This window comes from Mauremys reevesii, linkage group 1 (genome assembly GCF_016161935.1).
Source record: "Mauremys reevesii isolate NIE-2019 linkage group 1, ASM1616193v1, whole genome shotgun sequence".
In the NCBI taxonomy this organism is placed as follows: domain Eukaryota; kingdom Metazoa; phylum Chordata; order Testudines; family Geoemydidae; genus Mauremys; species Mauremys reevesii.
Genome location: NC_052623.1, coordinates 129,349,644 through 129,371,240, shown reverse-complemented (window position 1 = coordinate 129,371,240; position 21,597 = coordinate 129,349,644). Strand labels below are relative to the sequence as shown.

At 41.0% G+C, this 21,597-nt stretch overlaps 1 protein-coding gene across 1 annotated transcript in view; it reads left to right on the top strand.

Moving 5' to 3' along the window:
- MXRA5 (matrix remodeling associated 5) overlaps window positions 1–20,756 on the top strand; it is a 35,483-nt gene extending 14,727 nt beyond the window's left edge. The window contains exons 3-7 of the mRNA XM_039500174.1: window positions 2,751–2,880; window positions 3,115–3,505; window positions 6,561–11,678; window positions 12,585–13,485; window positions 18,446–20,756. Of these exons, the coding sequence (XP_039356108.1) occupies window positions 2,751–2,880; window positions 3,115–3,505; window positions 6,561–11,678; window positions 12,585–13,485; window positions 18,446–20,354 (8,449 nt within the window). The 3' untranslated portion in view covers window positions 20,355–20,756. The remainder of the gene's footprint in view (window positions 1–2,750; window positions 2,881–3,114; window positions 3,506–6,560; window positions 11,679–12,584; window positions 13,486–18,445) is intronic.
- Window positions 20,757–21,597: the final 841 nt, after the last annotated feature.

Here is a 21,597-nt window from a genome sequence, read left to right as displayed (position 1 = left end):
CCTTGCTCGCAGTAAAGGCAAGGAGGGTTTGGTAGAATTTCTGCAGTTACAGTCACAGCGACACTGAAGGTTGAAATGTTGCTGGGGACCCCTTAATGAACTTCCTAGCCTAAATTCCTTATATCATCCATAATCTATAGTAACTTCCTTCTCTCCAGCCTTCCTGTTTATTTCTCCCTCTTCAAACTGCCCAATATCCTGCAAATAAACATTTTTCCCACCACTCTGACTACATCACCCCTATTTCTACTGCTTCCCTCCACCGCCTCTCTCACTCAATCACTCACTCTCTCACACACACTTCTGCATCAACTCTGAACATCTAATCCTTATTTTCAAGGTGCCACATGAGTCTGACTCAACCTATATCTCACCTTTGTCTCTACCTAGTCCCCACAATGTGATCTGTCAACTCTTCTCACTTCGATACTTTTCCTTTTTTCACTCATGCCTTTCTGCCTTTTTCCTATGCCCGGAATGACCTTCCGCTTTAACTGTCAGTATGAGGTATTGTGGGATGGCTTCTGAAAGGCAGCAGCAGTCAATGTAAACAACACAGTGTCTACACTGACACTGTGTCAACCTAACTACATCAACCCAAGCGCTACGCCTCTTGAGGAGGTGAAGTTATTCAGTTAGTATAGTAGGTGAGTTACATCAGTGGGAGGTACATTTTTTAGTTAAACTAATCTATAGTGTAGACCAGGCCTTATTCTCAAATGCAATTGTCTGGACTTTCAAAATGCATGCAAAACATATGGTCCCAATCTCTGTATTTTTTCAATTCTCATCCCTTTCCTTCTCTTTACTTCTCAGCATTTCCTATGTTTGTCCAATTTTAAGTTCTCCAGAGCAGGGATCATATCTTTTTATTTCTATAAACTTCCATGTAAAACCCTGGTGCTAGACAAATGTTTAATAATAATACGATCCATCTGCTCATTGTAATGGCATTTTCTATTAAAAACTGTTAAAGGCACACCGAGCTAAATTTTTCATCATTGTCCTCGAAATTGAGCTTGCAGACAGTGCACCCATTAAAACAGTGAATTGTACATGCAGAGTCCGTATGTACAAGCACAAAATAGTTAAGTATATGTGCAAAAGGGTACTTGGGTATACAAATATACATTTGTGTAAGCAGTTATTTGTTTCATGCCCACAGAATGTGTTTCTCTTGCATTACTAGCTATTTGTGCACGCACTTTTTGTGGGCAAAACTCAGGCACTCCTGGCTGAAAATTTGGCCCTTTAGATCAAGAATACATTTTTCAAAAGCATTTATGTGACTTATGAGGCCCAAGATCCATTTTCAAAAGTGTTTTAGGTACTTGAATCATATTTTTAATCTGGACATTGATTTCAGTGGCAGTTAGGCAACTCAATTTCTTTAGGTGCTTTTCAAAATCCCACATGGACACCTATCTGCATCTTTAGGCACCTAAACACCTTTAAAAGTTGAGCCCTAAGTCACCGTTGAAAATGGGACATTATAATCCATTTAGTCATTTCTGAAAACGTTAACCCAGCAGATAAGTTTTTCTTATAAAAGTGACATTTAATGATGGTAGCATTACACTGGTCTTTGCTATACTTTAAAGTTAGCTTTTCATTAGTGCAAATAGTGTTTGTGCTAGGGAGTAAAGTTTATGCATGTTTGCTGTTGCATGTGTTTTCAGACTGGAAAATTTTCTTCATAAGTATCATTAAAACAATAGATTTAGGAAGAAAACATTTTCCAAATGGAAATGGATGATTTTGAACTCAAGAAATAGAAGGTACAAAACAGATAATTAATTTGCCACCTATAAAAGGACTAAAAATGTCTTTTAAAAAAGCCTGAAATCTTTAGCAAATTCATCAAGACCATACATCTCAGTATCTAAATGTATCTCCTCCATGCTCCTGATACTCTGCTTTTCCTGAAAAATAATCTATTACAGCAGTAGAAAGAATGAAAAATCCAATTTTAAAACTTGGGTGCCTAATTTAGAGTTCCTGGTGCTCAGGTCAGCACTGGATATTCCTGCATTTGGCATTTGTGTGCCCAAATGCAGAACGGAGTATCCTAATTTAAAGCACCCAAGTTGGCAAATGGAACCGGATGTGTCAGTTCAAAAAGCTGAACTGAGTTGTTTTCAAATAGCAAATTCTGTCTCCCTTACTTCTCAAAAGAAAGCTCAAAAAATTTTGCAACTGGAAGATGAGTATCTGGATTTTATGTCAGTAGTTAAATATCCAGTAACATGTGGTAACAGTAGGGCAAGCAGTTGAGCTAGTAACTGTGGTTTTTCGATTCAGGAACTGCTTGGCAATGTCTCTTTTCAAATAGTCCGCTTCACAAAGCTTCATTTGTTTAGTGTTAGTGGCTTTGTTGGCAATCCTGCTATTGGCAATACTGCGGTAGTTTGCCAGTCTCCATACTATCATAGGCTGGCAACATGCCATTAACTTATACCATTCCCATAATGAGAATTCCATGGAAAAATATACTGACATCTCTTAGAATTTAAGCTCCCATTTGCTTTTACTTTAAATTATGGCTAAACTAGCACAAACTGAGTTTAACAAAACATAATGTAAATATGGGCCTTATAAAAATGTTTACTGAAATATTTGGCCCTTTAACTGCATATTTTAGGATACATCCAATGTTTCCTAGAAAGTCAGGTTCTATTAATTTAGCCTTAGCAATCTATGAGTCTGTCATGCCTGAAATATAACTGAATATGTTGTGTTTTTTCCCCCAGGTTTAATAGCATACAGTCCATATCTGAAAACTCATTTTCAGGACTTACAAAACTGGAATTGCTCATGATTCATGGAAATGACATCCAAAGTATACCCAATGGGGCTTTAAAAGATCTCATGTCTTTACAGGTAATACTAAGGTGTTTCTAAATATAATAAATTACAAGTTATACAATGATAAAAGACTGAAATAAGTAGGTTTCTTTAATGCTTCATTTATTGTCCAATAGGTTATCCATTTTTGTTCCAAATATATTGAAAACTTTTGAATTACAATAATATCATGATTAATAATGTCCATTAATGGCTGATGTTATTCTATTACTCTGCTCTCTGTTTCACTATTAGGTATTTCTTTTTTAGGTATTCAAAATTAGCTACAACAAGCTGAAAGTTCTAACAGGCCAAACTTTCCAAGGACTTTCAAGCTTAATGAGATTGCACATGGACCACAACAGAATTGAATTCATCCACCCAAATGCTTTTAATGGGTTAACTTCTCTGAGATTGCTCCATTTGGAAGGAAACTTACTCCAGCAGCTTCATCCCAACACATTTTCAACATTTACATTCCTGGATTATTTCAGACTGTCAACAGTAAAACACCTCTATCTGTCTGAAAATATCATTAGGACACTGCCTGCAGGGATGTTTCAAGGAATGCCACTCCTGGAGAATCTTTACCTTCATGGGAATCCCTGGTCCTGTGACTGCAGCTTGAAATGGCTCCTGGAATGGGATAAGAAGTCTGGAGGTAAGAAAAGATCAATGATTATTCTATTCATTATAGTGACAACATTCCAGTAATATGCCCTTCTTCTGCTGGGCACATGAAACCATTGGTTATTCTCTTGGCTGTACTGCTTATATATTGTGACTTCCTGAGGACTGCTCTATTTTTTCCACTATCTCGCAAACAAGAAACATTCCAAAAAGTAATGTGAAGGAGAAGTAATTATGAATCTCAGGCAAAAAATCTGTGTTTATGCATGAGGGAATCATGGTCACAACTGAATTAAAAAGCATGATTTCTAAAAATTGTAATTGGAATAAAAAGGTGGTAGAGCACACTATTAATAGAGAAACAAGATCTATCCGTGGTGCAGGAGCCAAGGAGCTGGCTTTGTTGCAACAAATTCAGCTGCAGTTAACACAGAGGAAATTAAAGGCCATTTCCAAGAATGGATTGGGAGGGCAGTCACACCCAGGCAAACCTCATCTCAGGGAAGAAGAAAAGAAGCCCAGAAGTTGGAAGTCTTATGAGGAGGATCAAGAAGGCTGCAGCAGTGGGAAGGGTCAGCTAGGTCAGGGACTCACATAAGTGTGGGATTGGGGTTATACCAAGATGAAAAAGAACAGGTAAAGGACTCATAGGAGACTGTAAGATTTGCTGTAGCTGACTGGGTATCAAGAAGGGACTGTTTTTCTCAGGAAAGTTGATGCAACAGAAGAGGTTTGGGCAGGGTTAGTGACAAGGTGTGAGGGCTGCTTTCACTGAGGTGACTCAAAAGATTTATAGCACTTGGGAGCAGGTTGAGCAGATGTAATCAGTCATAGCAGATTCTGGTGGCTTAGATTTCCTCATACAATGTGTGGCTTGTAGCACTTTGTTGAGGGTCACATTGTTACAGATCTTTGTGTTGTAGAACTTTATTATTTTGGACTTGTGAGGGAGGGATACCTAACAGGACTAAAATGATTTTATCTTTAGCTTTGTATTTAGATAGTTTGCCGTCTAATAGTCTGATTAATTGTCCTTAACACACATCAGTAGATGTGTCAAATTATTTTAAATTGTCCCATTTCACCTGATAGATATTAGCTTTCCTCTGCACATGCACTAATTTAGGCTCAACCACTGTGTTAAGCACTCTTACACAGTAATAGTTTGCCACAGTTTTTATTCGATTAGCTTTGTTTTCTAAATCAGCATTCTAGTGCTGGGAATTACTTTTGGATGTAGTAAGAAAGTTATTCTTATGATTGTCAAATAGATGTAACTTTTATGTTCAGTTATTTTTATCACTGACTTCATTAGAAGTTCTGTACATGCCAGCATATGGGCATAAATATTGTTAAAGTGGTCATTTGAGATTTGAGGGTGCTTCCTTTTTGTGGGGCAACAACTAATTCTGGGCTGAATAAACTTTGATGCTGAAGGGGCTTTATTTGTTTTTTAAAATATCATAATTAACAGTCTAATTTAATTTGAATGGGGAGTGGGGAAGAGCTTTACATAAAAGAGCTGTCAAACTGACAAACAATCCATTGTTTAAATAAAAAGAGTTTTAAAACTCTTTCCCCTTCCTTCCTTCATCCTATTGTCATCCTTTATTTTCCTTCCTCATTTCACCTGTTTCATTCACCCACCCCTGCTCCCTCACCAGAAGTCTGCATGACTCTTGTACCCAGAATAATTGCAATATATTTTGTTTACATTGAGTTTCCAAATGGAATTTGGATGAAGCAGCTGGGATTCTACTAACCAAAATAATGTGAATACAAGTATATGGCTGAGGAGAAGGGTCTTGCTAGCCTGTATGGAGGGAAGGATCCTGGCAAACAATAGGATTTCCCTTTCATAACTTCAACAGCCCTATTTTCTTTCCTGTTTGGTATTTTTCCCCTTTTTCTTCATGTAAATTGTGAAGACTGTACACAAACCAGTCAGAGCAAAGGGATTATGGCAGATAGAGTAGAAAGGTTTGCATAAATACAGTATTATTATTGAGGAATAAGCATAAAATGTTTATGTAGAACACAAACCCCAAGCCCTCACAGCGTGGGGAACTGCATAAATTAAAAAAAATGTGTTGTTTTCCCTCAATAATTATGTATACCATTTTACTCTGCATCCCTGATAATTCCATTTAAGGCTAATTATAAATAATCTGCTGGAACATTTGATGACTGAAGAATGTGTGCTACATTTCTCAAGTAAACTCTACAAATATTTTTTTAAAAGTTTGTGACTGAAGATCTTTGCATGACTTGCAAAAAACATTTAAAACTTGTTTTAAATATGCCATTTGTAAACCTAATAAAGTTTCTGTAAATATGTAATAACCAAGTAACCATTCAACTATGTTCAATATTTTCCACAGCTTGGCCTTGACTGTTTATAACAGTCACATAACAGTCACATAAATCATAATGTTGAAAGCTTAGTGTAAGCGTTCTACAGATGTTCACCATATCCATTTGTATGTTCCCATTTTTGTCATCAATTTACAAGAGAAAATAATCTAATTTCATAGTTAACATGCTGCATAATATTGGAGACATGAAACTCCCAACTTTACAAAATCTTGTTTTTCAAATTGTTGTATTCAGTAGACTTAAGTAAATTAGTACTTAGGCACAGCTTATCTGCTCTGCTTAAGCAAATATTCATTTGCTTGTGTGAAAAGGTGTGCATGTTCATTTTGTGGCCACAGCACAAACACTGACATGAAAAATTAATTTGTGCTATATAGATAACATTTTAAAAAGTGGCCTTAGATTCTTCGATAACTGGGTGCCCAACTTGAGAGATGGGGGTCTGATTTTCAGAGGCTTAGAGCATTCAAACTTCCCATTAAAATCAATGAGAGCCATGGTTGCTCAGCAACTTTGAAACTCAGGCCCTTTGTTGCATCAAGTCCAAAATCTAGAAACTAAGGCACCCAAAATCAGTGGCCACTTTGGAAAATTTGGCTGAAGATATGTGTGTTCTTACAACATTCATTTAGCTCTCTAAAAAATGCTAGAATTCTATGTCAGAATTCTGTGTTGGTCTCTAGAATGTATCTTTTATTTTTTCCTTCCAGGTGTATTAAAGTGCAAGAAGGATAAAGCTTATGAAGGAGGTCAACTCTGCCCTAAGTGCACCAGCCCAAAACAACTGCAGAAACAAGATATTCAAAACTTGAAAGAGCTTTCCTGTAAGAAACCTATTATACAATCCCAATTGAAACAGAACAACAGCATTGATGAGGAGGAAGATAGGGACAATTATGAACTTCTTATGGAGACATTTCAGCGATCTCCATGGAACATTACTCTCAATATGACTGATGAGCATGGGAACATAGTGAACTTAAACTGTGAAATCAAGAAACCAACAGACTCTGCCAAAATTCAATGGAACCAAATCAATCCTCAGGAAATTGATATCAATGCTACAGTTTCACTTGATTTTGAATGCCCAATGAAACGAGAAAACTATGAAAAATTATGGAAACTTATAGCTTATTACAGCGAAGTGCCTGTTAAATTACAAAGGGAAGTCATGCTCAGCAAAGAGTCTAAAATAAGTTATGAGTACCGGCAAGATTCAGATGATGATGCCCTTTATTACACGGGTGTCAAAGCTCAAATACTTGCAGAACCTGCCTGGGTTATGCAACCGCTGATAAACATCCAATTAAATAGACACCAGAGCACAGGGAAAAAAGTGGTGCTGTCTTTTTTTACCCAGTTTTCTCAAACAATTCAGATGAAAGACATAAGACAGCACAGACGAAGCTGGGTGATGATAGAGCAACCTCAGAACTCAAAGACAGCCCAGAGTGTTATTGAAGGCTCAGACTGTCAGCTGAGATGCAATGTGAGAGCATCAGAGAGTCCTGTCATCCAGTGGGTGTTGCCAGATGGGAGTAAGCTGATAGCTCCATTTAATCAGAAAGATAGTAGGTTTTCCATCCTCAGCAGCGGCCAGTTAATGATCAAAAAAGTGGGTTACACTGATTCTGGTTTGTACCACTGTGTTGCCCAGGTTAGAGATGATGCAGACAGAATGGCCTACAGAGTTTTGGTGCAGCCTCCAGTCATTCAGCCCACTGACTCTGATGTAATGAGGGTTGAAAAAAACGTAGGGGACCCAATAGTTTTGCCCTGCAGTGCAATTGCCATACCAGATGCACAGCTGAGCTGGATCCTTCCAAGCAGCCATGTACTTAATGATTTGTCAAACTCATCCAAAGGGTACGTGTCTCACAACGGCACATTGTTAATTCCAAAGAGTCATGTCAGTGACAGCGGGTATTACAGGTGTGTGGCTGTCAATCAGCAGGGATCAGATCAGTTTGCTGTTAGGGTATCAGTAAATAAGATGGTGTCTGACAGATCATCCAAAAGGATAAGAATGAGGAAGCGTCCAGGTTTGAAAACCTCTGGAAAAAGAAGAGGGGAGGTGATAGAAGATGAAGGGGGATCAGGAGCAGAAGTTCCAGCTGAATCCCAGCACAAAAAGAACCATCTGAAGGACCGTGAAACATCCATTAAACAAAAGAATGACCTCATGCCTGAGGTTCAGGTTAAAAAAAATAAGAAAGGCAGGAGAAAAATGAAGTTATGGAAAGGTATAGATAGAACCCAAGACAGCAATGTTGCCGAAGGCCGTCGGGTATTTGAATCTCGAAGAAGAATAAATATGTCAAACAAACAGATTAATCCACAACACTGGGCTGACATTTTGGCAAAGGTCCGTGGGAAAAATCTTCCTAAAACAACAGCAGCAGCAGTCCCTTCTTTAATGACTACATTGCCGTCACTCATGCAAAAAGCCACTACAGCTCCGTTTCCTATGGCCAGTCCCCCCGAGAAGCCTTCTCTAGAGACTGCAGCCAATGGGGAAGAGTCTTCTGCAGATGTATCACACTTGGGTGAGGACAAGATCTTCTCAGTCACTGTTTCCCCCACCATTATAGCACAAGATTTTAGCCCAGATCAAACAACTTCTGCTCAACTCACATTAATGAGCACAGAAACTGAGCCCTCCATAGAACGCCAGTCTTTAGGAACACCTGGAAGTATATATACTGTAGAACCATCCTTTGTGTGGTCTACGTACCTTACTCCAATCTCTTCAACTTTACACTCACATCACTCATATGATCAGCAGCATGCTGATGTAAAGACTGATTATTCACCAGTAGCAGAAGAAAGCATTAACACGGTCACTGAAGAGCCCCTAGATGAACAAACAACTACCTTGCTCAATATTCAAAGCAGTTTTCACACAGTGGAAAATGCAGTTACAACAACACTGTATACCACAGAGGAATGTTCTGCTTCTGCTGAGCTACCAGGGCATGCTACTGTCCTTGCAGAACCTCAGACGGTTGTAAATCTCCCTACCACCTTGGAGACAGATGTACAGCACAGTGAAGTAGATGCAGATTCCATAAATTCCTCACCTTCTCAGGGTGATAAGATCAGCTATATAGATTTAATAGCCACTACTACTATTTCTTCTTCTGCTTCTCCATTTAAGGATTTTGTTACTAGAGAGAGCAATGTCGTAAAGCATCAGCACAGGGAGGTACCTACAGATCAGACTAAAATTACGGACATTGACTTAAGCACAATCTTTCAAGTTTTCACATCATTTAATGAGGAGCCACAGACCAACAAGGATATAGAGACTCAGGTAAGAGTGTCTAGTAGCATCTATGGGAGCTCTGAAGGAGCTGCACATGAAGATATGCCTGTTTCAAAATCAGACTCCACATTCACTCTGGCAAGTACCATTGCTCCTCTTAAAAAAACAGAGTCAATAACAACTGCTGTTTCATTTGGCAACCTGACCACTATGGCCGATGTTACAACTCCCTCTAGAAAGACTACTACCTCTAATACACTGCTTACCCAGCATCCCAGAAGAAGACCTTATGGGAGAAGGAGATTAAGACCAAACAGAGTTCGACAAAGACCAAAACCTATTCCTTCTCCTGCTTTTACCACAGAGGAGATGCCTGTTATTCAAAAAACACCTAAAATAGAAGGTGCAACTAGAAGTTCTCCTGGATCTGCTGTTGAGGGTGATCATACAACTAATGCTAAAATACAAATTAAGAAACATAATCATTTAGAGATGATTTCTTCATTGGTTACAGAGGCAAATGTATTAGAGAGGTTGACCAAAGTCAGAGACACAGAGGCAGGTTTTTCACTTAGGCCTACTGCTTCTCTACCTGAAACAAAACATTCAACACTTTCTAATGCTGGTGAAACCCAGGTACTTCCTGTGACTACAGCTATCACAACTGCTTCATCATATGGTGGACTTAACACAGCCTCTGTTATAGAGTTACATTTGTCCCAAGAACCAGATCAGAAGACAACCTCAACGTACCATACACTAGTTAATGTGTCTGAAGAAAATGTCATTAAAACAAGTTATGAAGTTACAGATGGTAAGGCACAAAAAACAAGCAGTTCAGTCTCCACTGAGTACATTAATAGCCTGCTTAGCCCTGGTTATTCAGTAACTCCAGAATTTCGAAAAGATTCCATTCCTCTTGGATCAAAAGTCGGAGAGAATGGAATCAGCTCAGGAGTATTTCAGCCAATACTTCCCACTGTGCTGCATTCAAGTGCTCCTGTTGGCACAGTGGAAAGTTTTAAGGACCTGTCAATTTCAGATGAACTTCAGAAGCCTTCAAAATCTTTAAAAGCAGCTACAGTAACCACACCACCTCAACCAACAGAAATTGTGACTGTATCCTTTCCCTTCAGCACAACAAGATCTCAACCTTTCACACCAATAGAAACCAAGAAACCAATTATTGTTCCTGTACAAACTTGGACAAAAACAGTATCATCTTCCTGGGACAAGAAGGAAACCAACTCTCATGCATTTGATCATGATCAAATTGCTATATACACAACTGAAAAACCTGAATCTCCAGTTGCAACCATTGACTTTGTTCCATTTACAAAATCTGGTGCTCCTCCCCCATCAGTTTCAAGCACTTTACATTTGTCTGTTCATTCTTCTACCAAGCAAAATACCACATTCAATCAAGTAAGATTTCCAGAGACCAAAGGAGTTGAAACTGATGATACAACAATCACACACAGCACAAGACAAAATGTATTTTCCACATCTTATTCAAACCAAAACAGTATTAAAGCACAACACAAACAAGAGCAATTTAAAGAGACATTTGGTCTCATTAGATCTAACAATAGTTTATTGTTAAATCCAAACTTTCCCCATCAGTCAGCTGGAATTGTACCGATCTTTACCCAGCAACCAGCTGTAGCAACTCCAAAGCATATTCCAGTGAGAGGGACAAAGAGGCCACCATATCTCATAATACAAGGATTGTTTCATCATTTTATAACTCACCAGCCCCTCCACTATACGAACAAACCAGAGATAACAGCATATGCTGCACACACAACACAGGACAGAAAAACCTATGCTCCTCAAACAGAGCCAATCACTACAACGACAGCCACTCCATTATACAGACCTATCCCACTTGCTCCAGGTAGATTTGGCAATCAGGGACAAAACAGATACAGTGTTCACTCCAGAGTTTTTGGCAATAACTATATTCCTGATAACAGAGGCACAGTTGGGAGACTACCGAGTCAAGGAATCCCATATTACCCCAACCCTGGAATCTCCTTTGTCTTTAATAGAACCAGAACATTTTCACACTTAGGAGTGAATCCCAAACCAATGATGCCTAGTCCACTTCCCCCAGTAAATACAAATGACAAGAAAGCCATCCAAGTCTCATCTGCTGGGATTACAATGCAAGGCACTGTTCTAAAGGCCACAGCTGTTTCAGTAGCTCCATTGTTCCACAACTCAAGTATCACACCGCCAGCCACAACTACTTTGAAGAGCACTCTTCCATCATTCATCTCTCAAAGCATCAGACCTCAAATATCCTCTAACATTCAGTCCTTCAGAAGTGTCCTTTATAATAATCGAAAAGTCCCATCTGTGCCTAAACTGGGAGGAATTATGCCAAATAATTCTACTGTAATTCAACCTTCAACTAACTTCAGGGCACATGGTGAAAGACCTAAAATTACCACGAAAGGTCCTCAGAGCTTATCCATCCTTGCTGAAACAGATGCTGTTATCCCGTGTGATGTAGTAGGAGAACCCAAGCCCTTTGTTACTTGGACAAAAGTCTCCACAGGTAAGTTAGTTAAATATTTGATCTGCCATATAGCTGTAAAAAGGGACACATACAGTAACTTCCATATTAAAACAAATACAATAGTATTGTACAGTAATGATCCAAAACACTATATAACACTTTTATCCATGTTAATAGTTTGGACCATTAGGGTATTTTAGTGTTTTTTAAGGCTGCACATGGATATGAGAAAAACTTCCACTGTCTAGTACTCTGAAATAAAAATGACTTTTAAGTCCTTTGCTAAAAGGTACTCTAAGGGCCTGATCCAAAATCAATGATTTATTGCCCTTTGGATCAGTCTGCCAATGCACTATAATCTTTAACATTAAAAGTTACCCCCACTAAAAAATGTAAAATGCTGGGGGAGGAGGGAAATGTATCAAAAGAAAACACTTGGTCTTTAAGAGATCCAGGCATCCAAGTGTGCATGTTCTCCTAGACTGGAATTTATGTGAGAGGAGCCTACGGGAACTGATTGTTAGGAGAGTGCTTCAGAGTTTTTTATGTTATATGTCTAGGTATATCAGTAAAACATTCCTGGAAATCATGTGAGAGGTTAATTGACCCCCCAAAGCATTAAGAGTATATTGTACTCTGAGAACCTTTTTCCACTGTTTTTAAGTCTTGGACTTTTTGGATGGTTAGGTTGGACAACAAAAACTCCAGAGCCAAATTCTTAAACTAAAGCCACAGGAGTATACCAGAAGACAAATATAAGATTTTGCCCATATAGATCATTCTTACTGGGGAGTCTGTTATTCCCATTCATCTTCACTCCTAGCTTCTACTTCATTATTGTTAATATGCAGTAAATAGAGACTTTCCATAAATGTCTTTCAGTGCAATGTTGTCTGTCTTAAGAACAAACTCTCCAATTTTCTTTCTTTTGTCCTGTCCTCCCAGGAGCTTTGATGACAGCAAACACAAGGATACAACGGTATGAAGTCTTGAAAAATGGCACATTCATTATCCGAAATGTTCAACTCCAGGACCGCGGGCAGTACTTGTGCACTGCTCAGAACCTGCATGGTGTCGATAAAATGATTGTCCTGTTGACAGTGACAGCCCAGCAGCCCAAAATGTTAGTTTCCCGCTACCGAGATGCCACTGTTTATTTTGGAGACACGGTGGCAATGGAATGCCAGGCCAATGGGATCCCAAGCCCACATATTTCATGGATTTTACCTGATAGGAAGATATTGCAGACAATAACCACTGCTGAGAGCAGAATAATGCTCCATGAAAATAGAACTTTGTCTATCAAGGAGGTGACGTTTTCAGACCGAGGAGTGTACAAGTGCATAGCTAGCAACACTGCAGGAGCGGACAGCATAGCCGTGAGGCTTCACATTGCGGCGTTACCCCCAATGATCCATCAGGAAAAACAGGAGAATATTTCCTTGCCCTTTGGTCACAACATTTACATTCATTGTACTGCGAAAGCAGCACCCCTCCCTAGCATCCGCTGGGTGCTCTTTGATGGCACCCAGATCCGACCCTCCCAGTTTGTCAATGGGAATTTATTTGTCTTCCCCAATGGGACACTTTACATACGGAACGTCTCCCCCAAGGACAGTGGGAGCTATGAGTGCATCGCGGCTAACATGGTGGGGGCAGCTAGGAGAACGGTTCAGCTCTATGTGAAGAAGCAGTCATCAAATGCCAAGATCACTTGGAGCTCTCCGCAGAGAACAGATGTAACCTATGGCAGCACCCTGCATCTGGACTGCAGTGCTTCTGGGGATCCCTGGCCCCTGATATTATGGAGGCTACCTTCCAAAAGGATGATTGATTCTCTGCACAGGTAGATTGCTATTCATTGTGGCCTGCTTAAATTATTCTTCCAATGAGGCTAATGCAAAGCTCATTGAAATAAAGAGGAGTATTGTTATTGACTTGATTTGATAGGAGAAGAGTCCAAAGCAAAAGCTATTTTAAAATAATGACACTAATAAAATGGAAAAAAAATCCAATTTAAATCTATTATGGTCACACTGCCAGGGTAGTAAAGAACCAGGCAGTAAAAGATTTTGATTAGGGCCCTATCAAATTCATGGCCATGCAAAACACATCATGGACCGTGAAATCTGGTCTCCCCTTGTGAAATTTGGTTTTTTGTTTGCTTTTACCTTATACCAGGGATTGGCAGCCTTTGGCATGTAGCCCCTCAGGTAAATCCGCTGGCGAGCCGGGATGGTTTGTTTACCTGCAGCATCCGCAGGTTCGGCCGATTGCAGCTCCCACTGGCCATGTTTTGCCATTCCAGGCCAATGGGGGCTGTGCGAAGCAGCGGCCAGCACATCGGTCGGCCTGCACGGCTTCCCCACAGCCCCCATTGGCCTGGAATGGTGAATCCCGGCCAGTGGGAGCTGTGATGGGCCAAACCTATGGACACTGCAGGTAAACAAACCGTCCTGACCTACCGGCAGATTTTTCTGATGGGCCACATGCCAAAGGTTGCCGATCCCTGCCTTATACTATACATATTTCATGGGGGAGACCAGCGTTCCTCAAATTGGGGATTCTGACCCAAAACCGAATTACAGGGGAGGTCGCAAGGTTATTTCAGGGTACTTGCAGTATTGCCACCCTTACTTCTGCACTGTGTTCAGAGCTGGATGGCCGGAGAGCAGTGGCTGTTGGCCGAGCCCCTAGCTCTGAAGGCAGCGCCCCGCTAGCAGCAGTGCAGAAGTAAGGGTGGCAATACCATACCATGCCACCCTTACTTCTGTGCTGCTGCCTTCAGAGCTGGGCAGCTGGAGAATGGCGGCTGCTCTCCAAGGGCCCAGCTCTGAAGGCAGCAGCTCTGAAGTAAGGGTAGCAACTGCTGGCAGTGGCTCTGCCTTCAGAGCTGGGCTCCTCACTATCCAGCTACCCAACGCTTCCTCAGCTCCCATCCACTCACGCCCCTTCTCTACCTACGCTACATTGATGACATCTTCATCATCTGGACCCATGGGAAGGAGACTCTGGAAAAATTCCACCACGATTTCAACAGCTTCCACCCCTCCATCAACCTCAGCCTGGACCAATCTACACGGGAGGTCCACTTCCTAGACACCACGGTGCAAATAAGTGATGGTCACATTAATACCACCCTATACCGAAAACCTACCGACCGCTATGCCTACCTTCATGCCTCCAGCTTCCATCCCGGACACACCACAAGGTCCATTGTCTACAGCCAAGCACTGAGGTACAACCGTATCTGCTCTAACCCCGCAGACAGAGACCAACACCTAGAAAATCTCCACCAAGCATTCTCAAGACTACAGTACCCACATGAGGAAATAAGGAAACAGATCAGCAGAGCCAGACGTGTACCCAGAAGCCTCCTACTGCAAGACAAACCCAAGAAAGAAACCAACAGGACTCCACTGGCCATCACATACAGTCCCCAGCTAAAACCCCTCCAACACATCATCAGGGATCTACAACCCATCCTGGACAATGATCCCACACTTTCACAGGCCTTGGGTGGCAGGCCAGTCCTCGCCCACAGACAACCTGCCAACCTGAAGCATATTCTCACCAGCAACTGCACACCACACCATAGTAACTCTAGCTCAGGAACCAATCCATGCAACAAACCTCGATGCCAACTCTGCCCACGTATCTACACCAGCAACACCATCACAGGACCTAACCAGATCAGCCACACCATCACCGGTTCATTCACCTGCACCTCCACCAATGTAATATATGCCATCATATGCCAGCAATGCCCCTCTGCTATGTACATCGGCCAAACTGGACAGTCTCTAAGGAAAAGGATAAATGGACACAAATCAGACATTAGGAATGGCAATATACAAAAACCTGTAGGAGAACACTTCAACCTCCCTGGCCACACAATAGCAGATCTTAAGGTGGCCATCCTGCAGCAAAAAAACTTTAGGCCCAGACTTCAAAGAGAAACTGCTGAGCTCCAGTTCATCTGCAAATTTGACACCATCAGCTCAGGATTAAACAAAGACTGTGAATGGCTTGCCAATTACAGAACCAGTTTCTCCTCCCTTGGTTTTCACACCTCAACTGCTAGAACAGGGCCTCTTCCTCCCTGATTGATCTAACCTCATTATCTCTAGCTTGCTTCTTGCTTGCTTATATATACCTGCCCCTGGAAATTTCCACTACTTGCATCCGAAGAAGTGGGTATTCACCCACGAAAGCTCATGCTGCAAAACTCTGTTAGTCTATAAGGTGCCACAGGCTTCTTTGCTGCTTTTACAGAACCAGACTAACATGGCTACCCCTCTGATACTATCCAGCTACCCAGCTCTGACGGCAGTGCCACCACCAGCAGCAGTGCAGAAGTAAGGGTGGCAGTACTGGAACACCCCCTACAATAACCTTGCGACCCCCACACAACTCCTGTTTGGGTCAGGACCCCTACAATTACAACTCCGTGAAATTTCATATTTAAATATCTGAAATCATGAAATTTACGATTTTTAAAATCCTATGACCATGAAATTGAGCAAAATGGACTCTGAATTTGGTAGGGCCCTATTTGTGATATAGGTTTCTCTGGAGTCATACAGCATTTCAGTGGCATCTAATTGCATACCTGGAATTTGCCTAGTACTGCATAGACACCTGTCTGTCAAAGAAAAGTCCTTCCTCTTGGGAAATGACAGACTGATTGTTTTGAGGGGACTGTTATGAAATGGTTCTTTTGGGGGGGATCCAGTGTGTCACTATTGTATAAGATTACAACATACTAAATGGAGCATTCTTAACTCCTTTATGAAAAATATAGATATTTCCCAAATATTATATGTAATATTATTATTTAAAATATATTACAGGTTCAGGAAAAATAATTAGGATGTTAAATCTAGGTACATCTTTACAAAACTAGCAACTTTTCCTGGTATTGAAAATATATGGTGTAATAATAGGGTTAAAAATCACTGAAAATGTCTAGTTTGATACATATGAACATGTATAGGCCTAGATGAGTGCCTATAACTTTGGTCAAGCTAAAAAGGAGCCATGGATGCTCAGAACTTCTGTAAATCAGTTCATTTATATCCATTACACTAATTCTTATGCTTGCACAAATACCTAGGACTAGCTGGAAAAGAAGTATGTCATTTAAAATTTTGGGGTTTTGGAAGTTATTTTCATTTTGCTATGGAACCTTTTTGCTACAAGACCTTTTGAATTTTTTTTTGCAAAAAAATAGGAGAGAAACCCACCCCAGAATAGCCAGTACCCAGTGTTTGGAGCACTCACTTGGGAGGGGAGAGATTCTAGTTTGAGTCCCTGCTCCAAATCAGGTAGTGCAGGAACATTCCAGGCAAGTGTCTTAACCACCAGCCTATAGAGTCTGTCTCTCTTACTCTCCGTCCCCTCGTTGGAGCCTTTCCACTTTGTATGAATAAATAACTATTCATTGAATCAGAGAGAGAGAATGACTCTATGCAGGACACTCACATGACAGACCCATCTTCAAGCCCCGGGTGTGAATCTGGGAGAACAGAGATTTCAGCCTGGGTCTTTCACATCCTGAGTGAGTATCCCAACCAATTGGCTGTTCTGGGTCTCTGAACATTACATGGAGGGAGGTGTACACTGACTTTATTTACTTCATTTTCCTGTTCTGCTCTGTCCCTCTTCCCCTCCCCCAATCAGATGAGCCCCATTCTACTGTGAGCCATTACATTTTGTCTATTTGACCCATTGGACAGAAATGACCTTAGCATAATTTCAGTGCTGAAGAAATAAAACCTCCTACAATTATTTATTTAAATAAGTACAGTCATTCTAGCATTAATAATGGCTTGTAACTAGACCTGTGCAAATACTATCCTATGTAGCTTCTTATAAGAGAACTCTCTCTCTAATGCTCATGAAATCAAACCACACTACCACTATAATAATCACTTTCAAAATTTGCAGTAAATTCCACTGATATGTTTTCCCCAAAACATAAATTTCCACACAGATATGTAAAATGCCACTCAATCATACACTGAGGTTCATAGACAGAGTGATAAGAGATATTTTTCTATTAACATGCTTGCTGCCTGATAATGCCAGATTATTTGCCAACAGCATTCCTGATTAATGAACAAGTTCATCATGGTTTATTTCATGATGACATATTTAATATTTGGGCAGGCTGTGAGTATTATCCACAATACATTTTTATACCTTTTAGCTATAGCAACAAAATGGCATTTTGTATAGTTTGTGTAACCATAATTCCCTCCTCCCCTTAGCCATCATGAGATCCATTATAAGGTGATTAATTTTGTGTACAAATATATAACTCTGTTAAAAATTTACTCCTTGAAATTTTTCTGAAAGTTTAAAAAGGGTGTATGGGAATCCGTAGGAAGTAACACATTTTGGTTCATAATTGACTTGAGTATAGCATTCCATTCTCCCCATAGTTAGGGTATGTAGATGCATGTATATATAAATTAATGTTCAGTGTTACCATGTCTGAATATTACAGAGTATGGTAGATGTACTCTACATTAAAAGAGTAATAGAATAAATCAAAAATCCTTAATTCAGTAGATGGGTACATTTAAGTTCAGAGAAGAATTGTTTAGTTGCAACTGAACAGAATTATTTTTGTATTTTCTTTCTGGTGAAAAAAGGGTTAAAATTTGTAGTACATTCTAATTACCTAGTTGTAGCAACACTGCTATTTTTAATGGGGTTTTCTGTGAGTTACAGTAAATAATAAAATAATGAATACTGATTTTGCAGCTCATATCGCATTCTCTTTTCTTTCCCCAAATTAGCTTGGAGACCAGAATCAAGGTGTTTGGCAACGGGACTTTGGTTGTCCATGCAGTCACGGATAAGGATGCAGGAGACTATCTGTGTATGGCCCGCAATAAGATTGGAGATGACTATGTAGTTCTCAAAGTGAACGTGATGATGAGACCTGCCAAAATAGAACACAAGAATGAGAATAACCACAAGGTTATGTATGGTGGGGACTTGAAAGTTGACTGTGTAGCCACTGGTCTGCCAAACCCCGAGATCTCCTGGGGCCTCCCTGATGGCAGCATGATAAATACCTTCATGCAGTCAGACGACAGTGGAAACCGAGCAAAGAGATACGTGGTCTTTAACAATGGAACACTGTATTTCAATGATGTGGGGCTGAGAGAGGAAGGGGACTACACCTGTTATGCTGAGAACCAAATTGGGAAGGATGAGATGAGAATACGGGTCAAAGTGGTGGCTGAGCCTGCAACGATCAGAAACAAAACCTACTCTGTTATTAATGTACCCTATGGAGACGTGGTCACTGTGCCTTGCAAAGCCAAAGGCGAGCCCACCCCCAGGGTGATATGGCTCTCTCCAACCAACAGACCCATTCCTCTCCGGTCTGACAAATATCAAGTGTATGGGGATGGCACCCTCCTCATCCAAAAGGCCCAGAGATCTGACAGCGGCAATTATACTTGTGTGGTGCGGAACAGTGCTGGGGAAGACAGGAAAATAGTCTGGATCCAAGTCAATGTTCAGCCTCCCAGAATCAATGGGCATCCCAACCCAATCACATCTGTGAGAGAGACAGCCATGAAGGAGAGCCGGAAACTTATTGACTGTAAAGCTGAAGGCATCCCAGCTCCACGGATCTTATGGGCTTTCCCAGAAGGAGTGATCCTGCCTTCTCCCTACTATGGGAACAGAATTACTGTGCACCGCAATGGCACCCTGGACATCAGGGGGGTGAGGCAGACAGACTCAGTGCAGCTAGTGTGCATCGGGCGGAATGAAGGGGGAGAGGCTCGGCTGATTGTACAACTCCTGGTCACAGATCATTTGGAGAAACCCACCTTCAGGGACCCAGTCAATGAAAGAATCACTGCCACGGCTGGGCACAGTATCAATCTGAACTGCTCAGTGCACGGGAACCCTGAGCCCAGCACATCTTGGATCCTTCCCAATGGCACTGAGCTGCAGAGCGGCAGCCACTTGCAAAGATTCTACCACAAGAGGGATGGGAAATTGCATATCAGTGGTCTCTCTGCAGTGGATGCTGGGACTTATCGCTGCACGGCCAGGAACCCAGGTGGCTATGCGGAAAGGGTGGTCTTCCTGAAGGTGGGTCTCAAGCCAGAAATCAGCAACCAGTACAACAACCTGGTGAGCATCATCAATGGAGAGACTTTGCAGCTCCACTGCATCACCCAGCCGAACCCCCGAGCACACATTTCCTGGACACTGCCCAATGGGATGGTACTAGATGGCCCTCAAGCCATGGGTCGCTTCTCCCTCCTAGAGAACGGCTCGCTCACTGTGCACAATGCCTCTGTATTTGACAGGGGCACCTACCTGTGCAAGGCAGTGACAGAGTACGGCACCTCTATTATGAATGTCCCAGTCATAGTGATAGCCTATCCACCCCGGATCACCAGTGAGCCAGCCCCAGTCATCTACGCCAGGCCTGGCAATGCAGTTAAGCTGAACTGCATGGCCATTGGGATTCCTAAAGCAGAAATAACATGGGAGCTCCCAGACAAATCACATCTGACAACAGGAGCTCAGTCTCGTCTGTATGGAAACAAATTCCTTCACCCTCAGGGGTCATTAATCATCCAGCAATCTACACAAAGGGATGCAGGCTTCTACAAATGCACTGCGAAAAATATACTGGGCAGCGATTCAAAAACAACTTATATTCACATATTCTAAAGTTCAAACAAGCTCCTTTGACTAGACACAAATGCCCAGTCACTGCCAAGCAAGTGCAGCAGGAAAGTACTGTTTGTAAGCAAAGCCAAGGATACAGAGGGCACAAAAGTGGGATTTTAATTCTCATTTTCATGAGCAGTACATCACTGCTTTCGTAATGACCATGATCCTGCAGCAGAAAGAGACAACAAAAATACTTAAATGAGGGGGCTAACACAATTGTTTACATGATGTAACGTAATTTCTCATGGCATTCCATAGCACCTGAGACCTAATGTACTGTACACATACCTGTTGATATTCCAAAGCTATGCCTTGGCTTAACAAGCACTTTAAAAATACCAAAGAAGTATTAACTGTAATAAGTGAGCTACAGTGATAAAAGTGCTTTATTATTTTGTAGGCAAGACATCAGTTTTTTTATCCCCTGCGGTGCATTTCATAACCTAGGCTTATAGAATATGATTACTAACCTTTCTATTAATTCTTCTATCTGCTATTCCAGATCAAAGATTAATTTAGCAAATAAGAGTGATCTATTTCTAATCAAGGACATTCAGACTGTAATGAATGAACCTTTTCCAGACAGTAAGGATGCTCCAGTTGAATTCAATTATTATATATTTTATATATATATTTTTAAACAAGACTATGAGACTGGAAAGAACAACGATTTGTCTCATTTTATAAATTATTGGTCTTTACAAGACTCTGATATGTTACTGTATTTTATAATGTTCAGGTCAGTATACAGTACATTTTATAATAAAAAGTATTTTCCAACCAACTTTTTTCATGTTTTCATGGTAATTCAGACAAATGCTAGCTGAAGGCAACATAATTAGTATGAAGTAGAATGAGTAAATATAACAGATTGTTAAGACATAATCTTCATCCTACCGAATATCATTTCTGAAACCTGGCCGGCAACCTCCCATGCACCCCATCGTGGCCGAGGGCCAAGCTATAGGCAGCCTGACTCACTTTCCCCTCCTGAACTGTTCAAATAAAACTTCCCTTTAAGGTTTTTCTTGGTCAAAACTACCCCTCCTTGGGGACTAGGTTTATTAATGTAAAATAAAACTGCAGATAAAACTCAATCTCTAAAGTCCATTTCTAAAACCACACAGCACAAGGTTTCTCTTCTTCCGCCCAGGCCTTCCTGCCTGAGGCCTTTGCATTCTCTCCTCTGCTTGGACAGGAGCTCTTTCAGGCCCCCCTGCCTGAGGCAACTCCCCTGGTC